This window comes from Oncorhynchus clarkii, chromosome 26 (assembly GCF_045791955.1).
Source record: "Oncorhynchus clarkii lewisi isolate Uvic-CL-2024 chromosome 26, UVic_Ocla_1.0, whole genome shotgun sequence".
Lineage (NCBI taxonomy): Eukaryota > Metazoa > Chordata > Actinopteri > Salmoniformes > Salmonidae > Oncorhynchus > Oncorhynchus clarkii.
Genome location: NC_092172.1, coordinates 4,472,066 through 4,488,096, shown reverse-complemented (window position 1 = coordinate 4,488,096; position 16,031 = coordinate 4,472,066). Strand labels below are relative to the sequence as shown.

Here is a 16,031-nt window from a genome sequence, read left to right as displayed (position 1 = left end):
CAACCCAGACCTGTGACATTATTTAGAATTCTGGATCCGGACCCGCTCGTGAACTCCTCTACAGTACACGCCTCCCAACTGTACTGGGACCTGATAAAACCAGGGTGTCAAACTAATTTAGCAAACAATAGACCTCGATCCATCACTTTTGGAATTGTTTATGCTTCCTGACTGTCTAGTTTTTAGCTGACTGTTAGCAAGCTGGACAGAGTAAAGACACTATAAATGTAGGTCTATCTTCATTTCTTCTCAGTTCCGATTTTGTTGTAGTCATTTTAATGTTGATTAAGATTGTCATCGTCCCTCACCTGAAAAAACAACAGCAAAGAGTTTGAGTGTATGTGTGTGTGTGTCAGAGTAGAAGTGTGTGTCGTTCTCTGTGTTCTTTCTCTGTCTTGACTTTATGAGGCAAGTGTGTGTGATGTTACAGTGGGAACCCAGATGTGAGTGTGTATGCAGATAGTTGTTTCATCTATGTGACTGTGGATGTCTTTCTATATTTTCTTGCTTTGTTCCTGTTTACTACGTAGTAACCACTAACAAAGTAGTTGTGAGGTGGAGATGGGTGTATGTCAGAAAAGCTATATGTTGTATGTGTGTGTACACATGCATGCATGTGAATGTGTTAACACAGTGATGTGTTAATGTGTGTTAATGTGAGTGCATTCTTGGATGAGCGTTGGCTCACATGTAGGTATGGTGTGTGTGCAGGAGCAGAGGGAGAAGTGTGTGTGTGTGTGTGTGTGTGTGTGTGTTAGCCCTATAGCTTGCAGAAGCAGAGGGAGCAGAATGTGTTTTGGGAAAGGGGAAAGGGGGATACCTAGACCAGTAGTACAACTGAATGCCTTCAACTGAAATGTGTTCTTCACATTCAACCCAATCCCTCTGAATCAGAGAGGTGTGGGGGGCTGCCTTAATGTGTGTGTGTTAGCCCTACCTTGCAGGAGCAGAGGGAGCAGCGGTCCAGGCTGAGGTTCCACTCCTGTCCGTTGTGCTTGAGGCCCTCCTCGTGAAGACAGTCTCCACTGCAAGCCGGTCCAGATGTGCACATACAGTCAAACCCACCCGGAAAGTTCACACACACACTGTCGTTCCAGCAGGTGTGTGTCTGTGTGGCACACTCATCAACGTCTGAAACGGAGAATAGCTGTTTTACCTATCAAAAACAAGAATGTGTGACTTTTTCGCTACACCATTTCCCCGTTTACTTTATCTCCTACCTGTTCTTCCAGTGTTTAGTTTAGCTGTTGCAAATGCAACACAGGAGTGTGCATAGAGACCGAGCATATCAACATGGATTAAACCCTGCAACAATATTACAATATACGGAATGCACCTGAAATCTTCAAAGGAAAAAAAAAAGTGAAAATGTATTTTTTTTTACCACCTTAACTACTAATTGCATTTTACCCAGTGACACCAGTGGCAGAGAGAAGAGAGAAAAAAGTACGCTCTGACCGGAACTTTTGTAAGTGGGGCACATTATTTGCATAAACTAAATTAAATGATATTGACGTCAGGGAGAGACACATACTGTAAAACATTTCATGGTGTTTCAACTAATTATTATTAAATAACTGGTTCCACAGCCTTTTTTTGTTTACTACATTTTTCTGTCAGTGTCAAACCTGAATTTAAATGTTTAAGTTGGTCCAAACTTAGCTCCAATTTAAAATGGCATGTTTTCTCAATTTATTTCATGTCTATTCAACTAGAAAAATTATTATTATTTCTTAACGAAAAAAGCATGTTGAACTAGTTACTAAATAAATGATTAATTATACATGTCATACTAAAATTAACTTGTTCACTAAATTCAAATAATCAAAAGAAAGCAGACAAATGACAACACAGATCAAATATTTTTTTCATCAACTTGTATTTTGCAACATGCCATTAATAATTATCAGGCAACACTATAAGAAAAATATTCTCAGGATGATAAAAAGTCAGGTGCTTCAATAAATAAATGTACAGTTCATTTTGCTATCAGCTAAAATCACATTCAAATAACATGGCCGCAAAAAAATTCTAGTATTAGGCTAGACTTAACCTAATGAGTCCCACTCCGGTGTAATTTTGGAGTTCCCTCTGGGACTGGGGCTTTTTTGAAACAAAAATGTATGTAGAGTCATAATGGTTTTAGCTACAAACTATTAAAAGCTATCTAGGAAAAGCTAAGACTCCCGTGAACATGCACATGTGTAACATGTTTTGCTCTATAAGGCTCACAAGCTACACAAGAGTCATTAGGAGCTAAGGGGTTATTCTACATATATCATTTGAAATCCCAGAACATGTCTATAATACTGTAATAAGCTCACATAGCGGTCACAAACTCCAAACAGTTGTCACTGACTATTGGATATTCATTTTCTTGTACTTATAGCATCCACATAAGTTATTTTATTTTAGGTTTTTTGCTTTGGCAGACTTTTTAAAGTTAAATTTGTCAATAAAACTCATGAATGTAACTTTTATCCTCTTAAATGTAATGTCCCTTAATTAGGGGACCTTCAATACATTTTTTATTCAATGTCATCTAAAATAAGAAAACGCAGTGAGAGCTGGGGATCTTTGTTTTCCAGCCGTGTCATACTATCTTTGGTGTGACATGGTACCATATATGGGCATATGCCATTAAAGGGGGGGAAGGATCTGAACGAAAGTTTACTTAATTTCTACCCGCATGTCACATGTGCAACCAGAGGGGAAAATACTCTGGACCACCTTTACTCCACACACAGAGACGCATACAAAGCTTTCCCTCACCCTCCATTTGGCAAATCTGACCATAATTATATGCTCCTGATTCCTGCTTACAACCAAAATCAAAATCAGGAAGTGCCAGTGACTCGTTCAATATGCAAGTGGTCAGATGATGCGAATGCTATGCTACAGGACAGTTTTGCAGGACAGTTTTGCTAGCACAGATATGTTCCGGGATTCATCCAACCAGCTTCAATAAGTGCATCGACGATGTCATCCCCAAAGTGACCGTATGTACATTTCCCAACCAGAAGCCATGGATTACAGGCAACATCCGCACTGAGCTAAAGGATAGAGCTGCTGCTTTCAAGGAGCTGGACACTAATTCGGATGCTTATAAGAAATCACGCTGTGCCCTCAGACGAACCATCATATAGGCAAAGCGTTAATACAGGACTAAGACTGAATCCTACTACACCGGCTCTGGCAGGGATTGAAAACTATTACTGACTACAAAGGGAAACCCAGCTGTAAGCTGCCCAGTTACGCGAGCCTGTCAGAAGAGATAAATGCCTTTTATGCTCGCTTTGAGATAAGCAACAGTGAAGCATGCATGAGAGCACCAGATGTTCCAGACTGTGTGATCGCACTCTCCTTAGCCGATGTCAGCAAGACCTTTAAACAAGTCAACATTCACAAAGCTGCGGGGTCAGACAGATTACCAGGACGTGTACTCAAAGCATGCGTGCACCAACTGGCAAGTGTCTTAATATAATTTTTGCAGTGTAAACAATGGGAAGATGTGGTGTTTCTTAAAACTGCATTGCTGGTTAAGGGCTTGTAAGTAAGCTTTTTAAGATTAGGTCACACCTGTTGTATTCAGCGCATGTGACAAATAACAGACCCTTGGTCTCGACCTCGCCCTGTGCGACTGGGTCCTGGACTTTCTGACGGGCCGCCCCCAGGTGGTGAAGGTAGGAGACAACATCTCCACCCCTCTGATCCTCAGCACTGGCACAAGGGTGCGTTCTCAGCCCTCTCCTGTACTCCCGGTTCGCCCATGACTGCGTGGCCATGCACGCTTCCAACTCAATCATCAAGTTTTCAGACGACACTACAGTGGTAGGCTTGATTACCAACATCGACGAGACGGCCGACAGGGAGCAGGTGAGGGCTCTAGGAGTGTGGTGTCAGGAAAATAAACTCTCACTCAACATCAACAGAACAGAGGAGATGGACTACATAGACTTCAGGAAACAGCAGAGGGAGCCCCATCACGGACAAACTGAAATGGTCCACCCACACAGACAGCATGGTGAAGAAGACGCAATAGCGCTTCTAGAACATCAGGAGGCTGAAGATATTTGGCCTTTCACCTAAAACGTGCACACTCTTTTACAGATGCACAATCAAGAGCATCTTGTCGGGCTGTATCACCGCCTGGTCCAGCAACTGCACAGCACTCAACCGCAAGGCTCTCCAGAGGGTAGTGTGGTCTGCACAACGCATCACTGGGGGCAAACTACTTGCCGTCCAGGACACCTACAGCACCCGATGTCACAGGAAGGCCAAAACTATCATCAAGGACAACAACCACCCGAGCCAGTGCCTGTTCACCCCTTATCATCCAGAAGGCAAGGTCAGTACAGGTGCATCAAAGCCAAGACCTAGAGACTGAAAAATAGCTTCTATCTCAAGGCCATCAGACTGTTAAACAGCCATCACTAACACAGAGAGGCTGCTGTCAACATACAGACTCAAATCTCTGGCCACTTTAATAAAGGTATCACTAGTCACCTTAAATAACGCCCCTTTAATAATGTTTACATATCCTACATTACTCATCTCATATGTACAGTTGAAGTCGAAAGTTTACATACATCTGAGCCAAATACATTTAAACTCTGTTTTTCACAACTACTGACATTTAATCCTAGTAAAACTTCCCTGTCTTAGGTCAGTTAGGATCACCACTTTATTTTAAAAAAATTATGAAATGTCAGAATAATAGTAGAGAGAATTATTTATTTCAGCTTTTATTTATTTCATCACATTCCCAGTGGGTCAGACGTTTATATACAATCAATTAGTATTTGGTAGCATTGCCTTTAAATTGTTTAACTTGGGTCAAATATTTTGGGTAGCCTTCCACAAGCTTCCCACAAAAAGTTGGGTGAATTTTGGCCCACTCCTCCTGACAGAGCTGGTGAAACTGAGTCAGGTTTGTTGGCCTCCTTGCTCGCACAAGCTTTTTTAGTTCTGCCCACAAATGTTCTATAGGATTGAGGTCAGGGCTTTGTGATGGTCACTCCAATACCTTGAATTTGTTGTCCTTAAGCCTTTTTGCCACAACTTTGGAAGTCTGCTTGGGGTCATTGTCCATTTGGAAGACCCATTTGCGACAAAGCTTTAACTTCCTGACTAATGTCTTGAGATGTTGCTTCAATATATCCACATAATTTTCCTACCTCATGATGCCATGTATTTTGTGAAGTGCACGAGTCTCTTGCAGCAACGCACCCCCACAACATGATGCTGCCACCCCCGTACTTCACGGTTGGGATGGTGTTCTTCGGCTTGCAAGCCTCCTCCCTTTTTCCTCCAAACATAACGATGGTCATTATGGCCAAACAGTTCTATTTTAGTTTCATCAGACCAAAGGACATTTCTCCAAAAAGTACGATCTTTGTCCCCATGTGCAGATGCAAATTGTAGTCCGGCTTTTTTATGGCGGTTTTGGAGCAGTGGCTTCTTCCTTGCTGAGCGCCCTTTCAGGTTATTTTGATATAGGACTTGTTTTACTGTGGATATAGATACTTTTGTGCCTGTTTCCTCCAGCATCTTCAGAAGGTCCGTTGCTGTTGTACTGGGATTGATTTGCACTTTTCACATCAAAGTACGTTAATCTCTAGGAGACAGAACGCACCTCCTTTCTGACTGCGTGGTCCCATGGTATTTATACTTGCATACTATTGTTTGTACAGATGAACGTGGTACCTTCAGGCATTTGGGAATTGCTCGCAAGAATGAACCAGACTTGTGGAGGTCTACAATCCTTTTTCTGAGGTCTTGGCTGATTTCTTTTGATTTCCCCATGATGTCAAGCAAAGAGGCACTGAGTTTGAAGGTAGGCCTTGAAATACATCCACAGGTACACCTCCAATTGACTCAAATGGTGTCAATTAGGCAATCAGAAGCTTCTAAAGCCATGTCATCAGTTTCTGGAGTTTTCCAAGCTGTTTAAAGTCACAGTCAACTCTGTGTATGTAAACTTCTGACCCACTGGAATTGTGATACAGTGAATTATATGTGAAATAATCTATCTGTAAACAATTGTTGGAAAAATTACTTGTGTCATGCGGAATGTAGATGTCCTAACCGACTTGCCAAAATTGTAGTTTGTTAACTAGAAATTTGTGGTGGTTTGAATTTTTTAAAATGAATACAACCTAAGTGTATGTAAACTTACAACTTCAACTGTATATACTGCTCTATACCATCTACTGCATCTTACCTATGCCTGTCATGTCACTTTAAATAATGGCACTTTAATCATGTTTACATGTCCTACATCACTCATCTGATATTTATATACTGCTATATACCATCTACTGCATCTTGCCTATGCCACACGGCCATTGCTCATCCATATATTTCTATTCAAATATTCTTAATCATCCCTTACATTTGTGTGTATAAGGTAGTTGTGAATTTGTTTGATTGCACTTGCATTAACATCTGCTAACCATGTGTATGTGACCTAAACATTTTTTTGATTTGTGTGATAATTGTAACGCTTTTGGTCATGTATCAAGTGTTTGCAGAAAGGAGAAACTGTGATGTCCAAGTTGTGGAAAAGATCATAGTATGCATTATAAAGGTGATGAATATGTGACATGTTGAAATTGCGGTGGGAACCATGAAGTAACGTCTTTCGAATGCCCCACAAGGGGGAAAGAAAATGAGGTGGCCAAAGTCAAGGCTGTACAGAGCATTTCATATGCAGCAGCTGTGAAATGGGTTGAGGGTTTGAATGATGCACCAGAGGAGTTCATGATGGAGGATAGGCCTACATTACAGGCTGCAGAGGTTGCCTTTCACCAGCAGGATCCTAATATTTTAAAGGTTCTTAACCTTAGGTGGACTTTGTGTCCTTTATTGCTATAATAATTAATGGCACTGCCAAGGTGGAGAGAAGGTCCTGGAAGATAGAAATCATAGTGGATGTGGCGGAGCGGTTCCTGGGGCTGAAAGATTTCTCAGCGAAGGAGTTACATGGAATATTGGCACAAGCTGTATCACCCTCTCAGGTCCTAGAGCCTGAGAAGGGAGATGTGGACAATTAAAAGAAGGAAGAAGTGGGAGTTTTGTTTGTTTTGGCAGGGTCTGGCAGGGTCTGGCTCTCGACCCGAAACCTGCCCCTCCGCCTGCCCTGTCGGAAGCTGGGGCCGCAGTGTGTGGGGCCATTCAAAGTCCTGAGGAGAATAAACGAGGTGTGTTACAGGTTACAACTTCCTAGGTATTACCGTATTAACCCCTCGTTTCATGTTTCTCTCCTCAGGCCGGTGGTGGCTGGTCCCCTGCAAGAAGGTGAGGTGCCTGAGGTCCCTCCGTCCCCTCTGGACATTGAGGGGTCCCTGCCGTACACAGTCCGTGGCATTCTGGATTCGAGACGCTAGGTGAGGGGCCTACAGTACCTCGTGGACTGGGTGGGGTACGGTGGGGGACATTTTGGACCCTTCTCTCCTGAGACATTTCCAATGCCTCCACCCGGATCGCCAGGCACCTCGTCCTCTGGGTCGTCCTCGAGGCCGGTGGCGGCGCACTGCGGGAGCCGCGCGTCAGGGGGGGGTACTGTCACGACTTCCGCCGAAGTTGGCTCCCCTGCCTGTTCGGGCGGTGCTCGGCGGTCGTCGTCACCGTCCTACTAGCCGCTACCGATCCCTTTTTCGTTTGTCTGTTGGTTTTGTCTTATTAGTTTCACCTGTGTGTATTTTGGTTTAATTAGCTTCCCTATATGTAGTAGTTTGACCCGCCTTTGTTTTGTGCGGGATTGTCTTTTGTTACGTGTGTAGATATTAGGTCGTGGTGTATTTTATTTTCTATACTGGACACCCTGTGGTTTTGGGTTGTCTGGTATAGTGTCCTGCGCCCTGTATTGTGTTGGGCTTATCAGTTTGGTGTGCAATAGTAAAACACTTTACTCGATTACTCTCTCTCTGCGTCTGATTCCTGCACACACACCTAGTCCCGCGTGACAGACAATGTAGTTCATTCTGAATTTAACAGCATAAACCTAGACAAACAACTGTTTGGTCTTCTGAAATATATTCTTTAAGATCAACAACAGTAAAGACGTTCTTCTATGATGTGTGGCAAGAGCTCCCTTTACAGTTAAAAGCAGTTGATTATGTAAATTGTCCTCAGTAACTAGAATTCCTAGATTCATAACTGTTTGCATGCAAAGTAACAAGGCTGGAACCTTGTGGTCCAGTAATTACTCAAAATGTAAATCATGTAAACATGCAGGCAGATGCATATCAGGACAAAAAAGAATGAACATTACCCGTAATAACTCACATTGGGCAATTGAGCAATTGGGCAAATGTTCAATGGCTACAAAAAAATGTAAAAGTAGCCTGACTTTTAAGGTCTCACAACCTGTAAATGGTTTGTTGTTCAACATTACTTAGTGCACTACCACTAACACAATAAAGTGGAACAGACAACATTTTAAATACTTTGAATTTATGAAATAGACAATCATAATATCAAAGATATCAAATTCACAGTTATGCTACAAAACAAACTTCATAAGAGGTTTTAAAACTAGGTTCTATTTGACAAAAAAAATCCATGATGTACACTAAGGCATTGTTGGCAGAATAGATAGATGCAGTTCAATGCATAATTAATATAATGCACCAATACATTTCTTGGTTTACCAAACAATATTGCTATCAAGTTGTAATTCACAGCTGGCCTAACATTAGTACATCCTCCACCGATTCTGGAAGCACTGTTTCAGTTTCAAAGGCTGGGAATTTCACTAAACTCAAACTAGCAATGATCAAGTCAGTCATAAACTGGCTAATAGGCTAGAGTATCTCTTTATGTAGCTCTTTATTTCGCAACTTAAAAACACGGAGCCTCAAGTTAGCTAGCTACCCAGCTAGCACAGTTGATCTGGGCCGATTCTGTCTGAGAGTCGGGGCACTCGGCTGAGAGTCACACTCGGCCGACGTCATGTGGCCTGAGTTTGGGCCGCCTTCGTCAGTATTACTTATGAGTGGGATGAAGGGATTGAGCTCGGGCCGATTCCGGTGTGAGTAATCTGGCCCAAATGTATCACTTGGGCCTCGGCCGATTCCGGTGAGAGTTATCTGGCCCAAATGTATTACTTGGGGCTCGGGCCAATTGGGGCTACTCTCTGGCAGATGATTACACAGGCTGATTTATATAATTTCATTATTTATACATTTTTCCCATATTTTTCTCATTGTTTCTGTGATCCAAAAATAAAATTAACATTTAAATGAAATTGTGTAGCATTTTTATATTTTAATATTTTGATACTTTGTGCAAGGCAATTGATAAGCATTAAAAACTTTGTGGATGGAAGCTCCTGAGTGGCGCAGTGGTCTAAGACACTGCATTGCAGTGCCAACTGCATTTCTACAGACGCTGGTACGAGACCTGTGCCAGCCGCGACCGGGAGACCCATTAGGCGACGTGCAATTGGCCCAGCTTGTCCGAGTTAGGGGAGGGGTTGGCCGGCCGGGAAGTCCTTGTCCTGTTGGCTGTAGCGATTCCTGTGTCGGGCTAGGCACATGCATGCTGACACATTGTCACCAGGTGTATGGTGTTTCTTCCGACAAAAAATGTTTATTTGTGGATGGGTATAATTTGTATGTATAAAATGTATAATAGTCATATTTAAAATGACCAAATTGGGTAATTTGTATACATTTATTTAAATTAGCATCTGGCCTTTTCTGGGGGGATTCTGGTAAGATGCTTTCAAAGTCGGCTGAATTCTGGTCAATGGAAATCAAATCAAATCAAAATCAAATCAAATTTTATTTGTCACATACACATGGTTAGCAGATGTTAATGCGAGTGTAGCGAAATGCTTGTGCTTCTAGTTCCGACAATGCAGTAATAACAAGTAATCTAACTAACAATTCCAAAACTACTGTCTTGTACACAGTGTAAGGGGATAAAGAATATGTACATAAGGATATATGAATGAGTGATGGTACAGAGCAGCATAGGCAAGATACAGTAGATGGTATCGAGTACAGTATGTACAAATGAGATGAGTATGTAAACAAAGTGGCATAGTTTAAAGTGGCTAGTGATACATGTATTACATAAGGATACAGTCGATGATATAGAGTACAGTATATACGTATGCATATGAGATGAATAATGTAGGGTAAGTAACATTATATAAGGTAGCATTGTTTAAAGTGGCTAGTGATATATTTACATCATTTCCCATCAATTCCCATTATTAAAGTGGCTGGAGTTGAGTCAGTGTCAGTGTGTTGGCAGCAGCCACTCAGTGTTAGTGGTGGCTGTTTAACAGTCTGATGGCCTTGAGATAGAAGCTGTTTTTCAGTCTCTCGGTCCCAGCTTTGATGCACCTGTACTGACCTCGCCTTCTGGATGATAGCGGGGTGAACAGGCAGTGGCTCGGGTGGTTGATGTCCTTGATGATCTTTATGGCCTTCCTGTGACATCGGGTGGTGTAGGTGTCCTGGAGGGCAGGTAGTTTGCCCCCGGTGATGCGTTGTGCAGACCTCACTACCCTCTGGAGAGCCTTACGGTTGAGGGCGGTGCAGTTGCCATACCAGGCGGTGATACAGCCCGCCAGGATGCTCTCGATTGTGCATCTGTAGAAGTTTGTGAGTGCTTTTGGTGACAAGCCGAATTTCTTCAGCCTCCTGAGGTTGAAGAGGCGCTGCTGCGCCTTCTTCACGATGCTGTCTGTGTGAGTGGACCAATTCAGTTTGTCTGTGATGTGTATGCCGAGGAACTTAAAACTTGCTACCCTCTCCACTACTGTCCCATCGATGTGGATAGGGGGGTGTTCCCTCTGCTGTTTCCTGAAGTCCACAATCATCTCATCTTAGTTTTGTTGACGTTGAGTGTGAGGTTATTTTCCTGACACCACACTCCGAGGGCCCTCACCTCCTCCCTGTAGGCCGTCTCGTCGTTGTTGGTAATCAAGCCTACCACTGTTGTGTCGTCCGCAAACTTGATGATTGAGTTGGAGGCGTGCGTGGCCACGCAGTTGTGGGTGAACAGGGAGTACTGGAGAGGGCTCAGAACGCATCCTTGTGGGGCCCCAGTGTTGAGGATCAGCGGGGAGGAGATGTTGTTGCCTACCCTCACCACCTGGGGGCGGCCCGTCAGGAAGTCCAGTACCCAGTTGCACAGGGCGGGGTCGAGACCCAGGGTCTCGAGCTTGATGACGAGTTGGAGGGTACTATGGTGTTGAATGCCGAGCTGTAGTCGATGAACAGCATTCTCACATAGGTATTCCTCTTGTCCAGATGGGTTAGGGCAGTGTGCAGTGTGGTTGAGATTGCATCGTCTGTGGACCTATTTGGGCGGTAAGCAAATTGGAGTGGGTCTAGGGTGTCAGGTAGGGTGGAGGTGATATGGTCCTTGACTAGTCTCTCAAAGCACTTCATGATGACGGATGTGAGTGCTACGGGGCGGTAGTCGTTTAGCTCAGTTACCTTAGCTTTCTTGGGAACAGGAACAATGGTGGCCCTCTTGAAGCACGTGGGAACAGCAGACTGGTATAGGGATTGATTGAATATGTCCGTAAACACACCGGCCAGCTGGTCTGCGCATGCTCTGAGGGCGCGGCTGGGGATGCCGTCTGGGCCTGCAGCCTTGCGAGGGTTAACACGTTTAAATGTCTTACTCACCTCGGCTGCAGTGAAGGAGAGACCGCATGTTTTCGTTGCAGGCCGTGTCAGTGGCACTGTATTGTCCTCAAAGCGGGCAAAAAAGTTATTTAGTCTGCCTGGGAGCAAGACATCCTGGTCCGTGACTGGGCTGGATTTCTTCCTGTAGTCCGTGATTGACTGTAGACCCTGCCACATGCCTCTTGTGTCTGAGCCGTTGAATTGAGATTCTACTTTGTCTCTGTACTGGCGCTTAGCTTGTTTGATGGCCTTGCGGAGGGAATAGCTGCACTGTTTGTATTCGGTCATGTTACCAGACACCTTGCCCTGATTAAAAGCAGTGGTTCGCGCTTTCAGTTTCACACGAATGCTGCCATCAATCCACGGTTTCTGGTTAGGGAATGTTTTAATCGTTGCTATGGGAACGACATCTTCAACGCACGTTCTAATGAACTCGCACACCGAATCAGCGTATTCGTCAATGTTGTTATCTGACGCAATACGAAACATCTCCCAGTCCACGTGATGGAAGCAGTCTTGGAGTGTGGAGTCAGCTTGGTCGGACCAGCGTTGGACAGACCTCAGCGTGGGAGCCTCTTGTTTTAGTTTCTGTCTGTAGGCAGGGATCAACAAAATGGAGTCGTGGTCAGCTTTTCCGAAAAGGGGGGCGGGGCAGGGCCTTATATGCATCGCGGAAGTTAGAATAACAATGATCCAAGGTCTTTCCACCCCTGGTTGCGCAATCGATATGCTGATAAAATTTGGGGAGTCTTGTTTTCAGATTAGCCTTGTTAAAATCCCCAGCTACAATGAATGCAGCCTCCAGATAAATCGTTTCCAGTTTGCAGAGAGTTAAATAAAGTTCGTTCAGAGCCATCGATGTGTCTGCTTGGGGGGGGATATATACGGCTGTGATTATAATCGAAGAGAATTCTCTTGGTAGATAATGCGGTCTACATTTGATTGTGAGGAATTCTAAATCAGGTGAACAGAAGGATTTGAGTTCCTGTATGTTTCTTTCATCACACCATGTCACGTTGGCCATGAGGCATACGCCCCCGCCCCTCTTCTTACCAGAAAGATGTTTGTTTCTGTCAGCGCGATGCGTGGAGAAACCCGTTGGCTGCACCGCTTCGGATAGAGTCTCTCCAGTGAGCCATGTTTCAGTGAAGCAAAGGACGTTACAGTCTCTGATGTCCCTCTGGAATGCTACCCTTGCTCGGATTTCACCAACCTTGTTGTCAAGAGACTGGACATTGGCAAGAAGAATGCTAGGGAGTGGTGTGCGGTGTGCCCGTCTCCGGAGTCTGACCAGAAGACCGCCTCGTTTCCCTCTCTTTCGGAGTCGTTTTTTTGGGTCGCTGCATAGGATCCACTCCGTTGTCCTGTTTGTAAGGCAGAACACAGGGTCCGCGTCGCGAAAAACATATTCTTGGTCGTACTGATGGTGAGTTGACGCTGATCTTATATTCAGTAGTTCTTCTCGACTGTATGTAATGAAACCTAAGATGACCTGGGGTACTAATGTAAGAAATAACACGTAAAAAAATGAAAAACTGCATAGTTTCCTAGGAACGCGAAGCGAGGCGGCCATCTCTGTCGGCGCCGGAAGTAATGGCCTGATGTACTTGGGCCGATTCAGGGTAGACATTCATTTTGATTCCAGGCTGATTCAATCAGTTCCGGGCCCCCCAGGAAGAGGGCCACTTCTGGGCCGATTCCTCATTGCTAGCTGGGTAGCTGCTGGGAGGCATGCCATGTAATTGGATGCAGATGTCATTTGGTTAGCTAGCAAAAATGTTGAATTGCTTTGCTAGCTAGCTATGTTGAACGACCGTTATCCAGTTAGTATATCTCGTGTTCGTACATTTACTGTGTCTATGTACTCCAATTTCAGAGCACTCTCGTCTGAGTGTGCTAGGGCGCAGAATAACAGATGAATTTACGAACACTCAACACTCACTGAATATGACCGGTGTCAGTAAACGTTGGCAAAAAAAGGTATCAGATACGAACGCTCTAGATAACATGTAAACAGCCTAACCAGCTTGGCTAGGGTGAGTAAAATGGCCAGTGAGGTGTTCTCTCATTTGTTTCTGGAAGTAGCTAGCAAGCAAGCCAATGTTAGCTTGGATGCTTGACTCCGTTGTGAGGTCAAAATGTTTGGATCAAACCTACTCATCGGCCAGAGCGAATTTAGAATGTGCGCTCTGAATGCAAAACGCTCTTAATTTACAAATGGACAATCTGACAGCGCAGTGGCAGTCACCAACACTCTGGATAACCTAACAGCCTAACCTGCTCTGCTAGGGTGAGTAATGTTCAGTGAGCTGTACTCTCCCACTTAGATGTTTGGAAGTAGTTAGCAAGTTAGCTTGGGTGCTTGACTGTAGCCTAACCGACACATACACACATAAGACAATATTGTTCGTAATTAGGGGGCATCAGCCAGCACTGCATTTGTGTATTGGTCAATTTCAATTGTACTGCATTTGTGAAGTCCATACGGAAAGGTCATGGACGTCAGTGCAATTGATAAAGAGGGGGAGGAGAGAGAGAGAGAAAAAGAGAGGCACACAGACACGCATACACACACTCACATTCACAGTGGAGAGAATTTTCTCCGTATTATCATAATCTTCATGCACAATCTGTTTATTAAAACCACCCCTCCCTGAAGCATATGGTTAATACATGTCTATTCAGATTCAGCTTGGCCAGGCTCCCAGTGTATAATTAAACCACAAGCACGCCCACAAACAAATGTACTGTAGCTGCGTCCTAAATAGCACCCTATTCCCTATATAATACACTACTTTTGAGAATAGGGTGCCATTTAGGATGCATCCTGACCTAGGAGGAAATGTTATACACTCACTCTGGGAGAAGAGAGGTGATAAGAGAAGTGGTGTAACGTAAGCAGATCCATACATACAGAGTTCGGCAGACCCAGCTGAGGACTTTATTATGTGGTACATTGTGGTTTAGCTGGTAGAGCATGGAGCTTGCAACATCAGGATTGTAAGTTCAAGTCTCGTTGTGGTGGCCATCTATATATGCACACACTGTAAGTCACATTGGATAAAAGGCATATATGATTTATTTATTCACTTAAATTTGTTTGAACTATTAATTTTCAGGGAAACCCATATAATAATCAAATAACTCATTTAACAACAGAGTTGTAAACTGCCCTATCAGTACGTGGGAACCCAGGTGTAATTTCTTTTGTAAGGTATTCCATAACTGTGGTGCATTAAAACTAAAGGGGGATTTACCAAACTTTGTGGAGACAAGCGTGACTCAAGAGTTAACCAACCCTGCGAACGGGTTTGAAATCTCATATTTTGATATTTCAACAGGGAAGTGAGGTGTATGGTGGTTGGAAGCTTGTGGAGCAGAGCTTCGTAAACAAGAAGGGAGTAATGAACTGATCTTCTGGACTTTAGTGAGGTCCAGCCGACCTTCCGAAACAGGGTGCAGTGATGAGTATTAAAACTGTCACCTGTAACAAAGTGAAGACACTATGGTAGACGACATCCAAAGGTTAAAGAGTAGAGGCTGCTGCATTCTGGTAAATGGCGTCACCATAGTCAAGAACTGGCAGGAAAGTTGACTATACAATCTCCATCCTGCTGTTCATGGAGAGGCAAGATCTATTTCTAAAAAATAAACCCACTTTAAATCTTAGCTTTTTAAGTAGCTCATCAGTATGTTTTTTATATGTTAGATCTTTAGCAATTTGAACGCCCAGATGTTATCAGCTTGAACCTGCTCAATGAGAGAACCATCCATTGAGTGAATGTAGCCCATCAGATATTTTTCTATGAATTAAAGAACATTTTTAGTTTTACCAGCATTATGTACAAGTTTTAAATCAACAAGGGCTATTTTGTAATGTAACAAAATCAGATTGCAGTTCTATCATAGCTTGATAAACCGTCGGTACAATGATATACATGACTGTATCGTATGCATACACATGAATATTACAGGATTTAACCAATCAGAGTCTAAACCCTGTTTAAGCCGAGGGTGGGGGAGTTCTAAGAAGCTATTGTTGTCACATGTGCTCCCTCTCCTGCCTCTAGGCCACCAGGCTGCTTGTTATGGCACACACCTGTCACCAGTGTCAGGCGCATAATGACATTCACCTGGACTCCATTACCTGCCCTATATATGGCACTCCCTATGCTTTCTTCCCCATTCATTAATGTTTCTGTTCATGTTCCATGTTGGTGTGCTGTTTGTATTACGTGTTTGTTTCAGTTATTTATTAAAAGTATTCACTCCCTGAACTTGCTTCCCGACTCTCAGCATACATCGTTACTGTCACGTTCGTCATAACGAGGAGACCAATGCGAGACCAATGCGTTTTAATGAAAAATAAACACTGAA

The 16,031-nt window shown here is 43.6% G+C and overlaps 1 protein-coding gene across 1 annotated transcript in view; it reads right to left on the bottom strand.

The window, feature by feature from the left end:
- Nucleotides 1–16,031, bottom strand: part of LOC139384527 (protein kinase C-binding protein NELL1-like) — a 366,687-nt gene that overhangs the window by 15,169 nt on the left and 335,487 nt on the right. Inside the window, exon 17 of the mRNA XM_071129356.1 lies at nucleotides 938–1,131. Within this exon, the coding sequence (XP_070985457.1) occupies nucleotides 938–1,131 (194 nt within the window). The remainder of the gene's footprint in view (nucleotides 1–937; nucleotides 1,132–16,031) is intronic.